This window comes from Centroberyx affinis, unplaced genomic scaffold (genome assembly GCF_046629955.1).
Source record: "Centroberyx affinis isolate AG114_WGS23_722 - 3 ecotype Tasmania unplaced genomic scaffold, CSIRO-AGI_Caff_v1 ptg000062l_1, whole genome shotgun sequence".
NCBI lineage: Eukaryota > Metazoa > Chordata > Actinopteri > Beryciformes > Berycidae > Centroberyx > Centroberyx affinis.
Genome location: NW_027278773.1, coordinates 45001 through 48183, shown reverse-complemented (window position 1 = coordinate 48183; position 3183 = coordinate 45001). Strand labels below are relative to the sequence as shown.

Genomic DNA, 3183 nt, shown 5'->3' with positions numbered 1-3183 from the left:
AGGAAGTTCCAGGGGTCCTTAGGAGGGTTCCAGGGGTCTTTGAAGGAGTTCCAGGGGTTCTTGATGGGGTTCAAGGGGTCTGTGAAGGAGTTTCACGGGTTCTTGAGGAAGTTGAGGAGTCTTTGAGGGGGTTCCAGGGGTTCTTGAAGGGGTTCCAGGGTCTTTGAAGGGGTTCTAGGGGTCTTTGAAGAGTTCCAGGGGTTCTTGAGGGGGTTCCAGGGGTCTGTGAAGGAGTTCCACGGGTTCTTGAGGAAGTTGAGGAGTCTTTGAGGGGGTTCCAGGGGTTCTTGAAGGGGTTCCAGGGGTTCTTGAAGAGGTTCCAGGGGTTATTGAAGGGGTGCCAGGGTCTTTGAAGGCGTTCCAGGGGTTCTTGAAGAGGTTCCAGGGGTTTTTGAAGAGGTTCCAAGGGTTCTTGAAGGGGTTCCAGGGGTTCTTGAAGAGGTTCCAGGGGTTCTTGAAGGGGTTCCAGGGTCTTTGAAGGGGTTCCAGGGGTCTTTGAGGAAGCTCTGGGGTCCCTGAGGGAGTTCCCGGGGTTCTTGAGGGGGTGAGGATGTTTCAGGGTTCCTCAGCAATATGAGAAATGGTTCAATTTCACTATGGTCGTGCCTTAATTCTTCATACTACATACTTCCGTCAATTTTTAATATGTGAGATGTGACGTGATCGAGGGTCACAAAATGCTAACTGGCTAACCAAGGCTAACAGTAACTTCTGGTCTGTTAGCATTTTGTGACTCGATCAAATCTCTTGATTATAGTGTTTCAGTCTGACAACAGAAACAGAAAGATGTCAGTGACAACAGCTGGATTGAGTTAAACTGTTGAAACACTGAATCAGTGATCACAGACAGAAAGTTGCTTCTTAACATCGCTGTTAATGGAGAGAACTGATCTGTAACCTGCAGAAGAACGTCAGCCATGTTGGTGAAAAAGGTTTATCTGGACACAACCTAAAATTTCATTAAGTAGAAATTGTCCCTGTTAGAGAACGTGTGAAGCAGGACTCTAACTGATCAGACACTGGAGCCACACAGCAGGCTGGACTGGAACTTTAATGTACTGTCAGTTTGTCAGGGAGTCCAGGTCACGACCCTGACGGCGGTCCGGGCGGCGCGGCGGACCTCCTCCTCCTCCTCCCCCCCCTCCTCCCCCTCCTCCCCGCTCCTCTTCCTCAGCAGGGGGAGGTGCTGCAGCAGGAGGCGGCGGGCGGCGGGGGCTTCGGCCAGCGAGGCGAGCGCCCGCAGGGAGTACACGACAACCGCCCTCCTCCTCTTCCTCTTCTCCTCCTCCTCCTCCTCCCCCTCCTCCTGCTCCTCTGACACCAGACCCAGGAGGAGAGGAAGGACGTCTAACTCCAGACACTGGAGCTTTCCTGGAGGAGAGAGAGAGACAGAGAGAGAGAGAGAGAGAGAGAGAGAGAGAGAAGCCTCTTCAAAACCTGCAGACTGGAGGTGTTGCTGCCCCCTGCTGGGTAAAAGGATTATAACATCTGCACTCTGGAAACCCAACTTCTGTTAGTGTGTGTACACCTTGTGTTAACTATGTACCAGGCCTGTGTGTGTGTGTGTGTGTGTGTGTGTGTGTGTGTGTGTGTGTGTGTGTGTGTGTGTGTACCTCTGGTGATGACAGCAGTGTTCATGATGGTTCCTGCAGCGTTGGCCTGGACCTCAGCGTCTCCGTCTGACAGCAGAGCCACCAGGACAGGAAGTACCGCCTCCTCACACACCTGCTGCTTCCCCTCCACAGGAACACTGCAGCACACACCGACCGCCCAGCAACCAATCAGTGACGGGCTCAGTGACAGTGAATAGTGTGATAAGGTGGATTTGTTTCCAAATGTAGGTTACTGTGACACAGTAAACTGTCTTGTCTTTAGCCCTAGTCTCTACTCCAAAACATGAAGAGTTGGAGCTTGAGAAGAGTCAGCTCAGTTAACCTGAACAAACTGTTAGCTAGCTAACTAGCCAGCAAACACACTGATGTTATGATGTATCTGTTAGCTAATCAGCACTAGCTACGTAACATTAGCAAACAAAGGAAAAGGAAAAAGAAAATGAAACAAACAAACAAATGAACCAAAGAAAAACAAAGAAGCCAAAAGTAAAAACTAAACAGTGGCCATTTTGAACACTCAGGGTGGGAAAGATTGATATTTATATAAAAATAATATCACTTCAACATATATGTGTTGGACTTCAGATACACCAGACTAACAGCTAATAATCTCAAATTAGCTAACAATCTCAGGAACAACAACCACACCGACTGCTTGAATTTAGCAGGGAAGTTAGTTAGCTAGCTTACTAGTTAGTAAGCTAGTAGCTAGCTATAGGCTAGCCTCTGGTATCTAGTGATAATGGGACAAATATATAAAATTTAACCTATTTCCCTCCTGATTCTTGAGCTCCATTTGTTTCTAACGTGTTTTTCAGTGTGAATCTGTAAAATAATAATAATAATGTTTGTATGATGATCTTGGTTCACAGCAGCAGGACAGATCTGGGCAGAGTTTCCCGCCCCAAGTGTTCAAAATGGCCGCCGCACGATAAGGTCAGTAACCTGATGGCCATCATGGCGGCCGCCGCCTCCCTGCGGACGAGAGCGGAGCGGTGAGCGAGCTGCCGGCCCAGCGCCGCCACGCCGCCGCAGGCCAGAGCCGGCCGGGCGTCCCGCCGCACGCACCGAGCCAGGGTGGACAGCAGCAGCACCCGGACCTCCTCCTCCTTCTGGACCTCCTGCTCCTGTCTCTCCTCCTCCTCCTCCTCCTCCTCTTCCTCACTGAGCTTCAGCAGCAGCCGGGGCACCAGGGGCAGCATGGCCTCCGCTCCTGCAGGACGACACAGAGAACATCTCACTCCTGCTGCTCCTCTCATGCTCAGACTGGGCCAGACCAAGATGTCCTTTTGTTAAAAATCAGCCAATCAGCTTCACCCAGCTCTGATGTGATGGATATGATGCAGTTTGATTGATGCCATATTTAGTGTAGAATCGATCAATACTACACCGGTTGTCTTTGACAGTGGTTCTCAATGTGAACCACAGGGGTCCAGGAGGGAGGAAGAGGGGGTCCAGGGGATAAAAACACTTCATACACACTTCATCCAGTCAGTGAACGCAGGGGTCCTTGAGGGGGTTCCAGGGGGTCCCCAGCAAATTGATGAATTGTTAGATTTCACCATTATTA

General features: G+C 50.4%; 1 protein-coding gene across 1 annotated transcript in view; it reads right to left on the bottom strand.

Annotated features, from left to right (window-relative positions):
• Positions 1-1069: 1069 nt before the first annotated feature.
• Positions 1070-3183, bottom strand: part of rsph14 (radial spoke head 14 homolog) — a 6106-nt gene continuing 3992 nt past the window's right edge. The window contains exons 4-6 of the mRNA XM_071519950.1: positions 2559-2826; positions 1614-1750; positions 1070-1371 (exon numbers count right to left, since the gene is read on the bottom strand). Of these exons, the coding sequence (XP_071376051.1) occupies positions 1070-1371; positions 1614-1750; positions 2559-2826 (707 nt within the window). The remainder of the gene's footprint in view (positions 1372-1613; positions 1751-2558; positions 2827-3183) is intronic.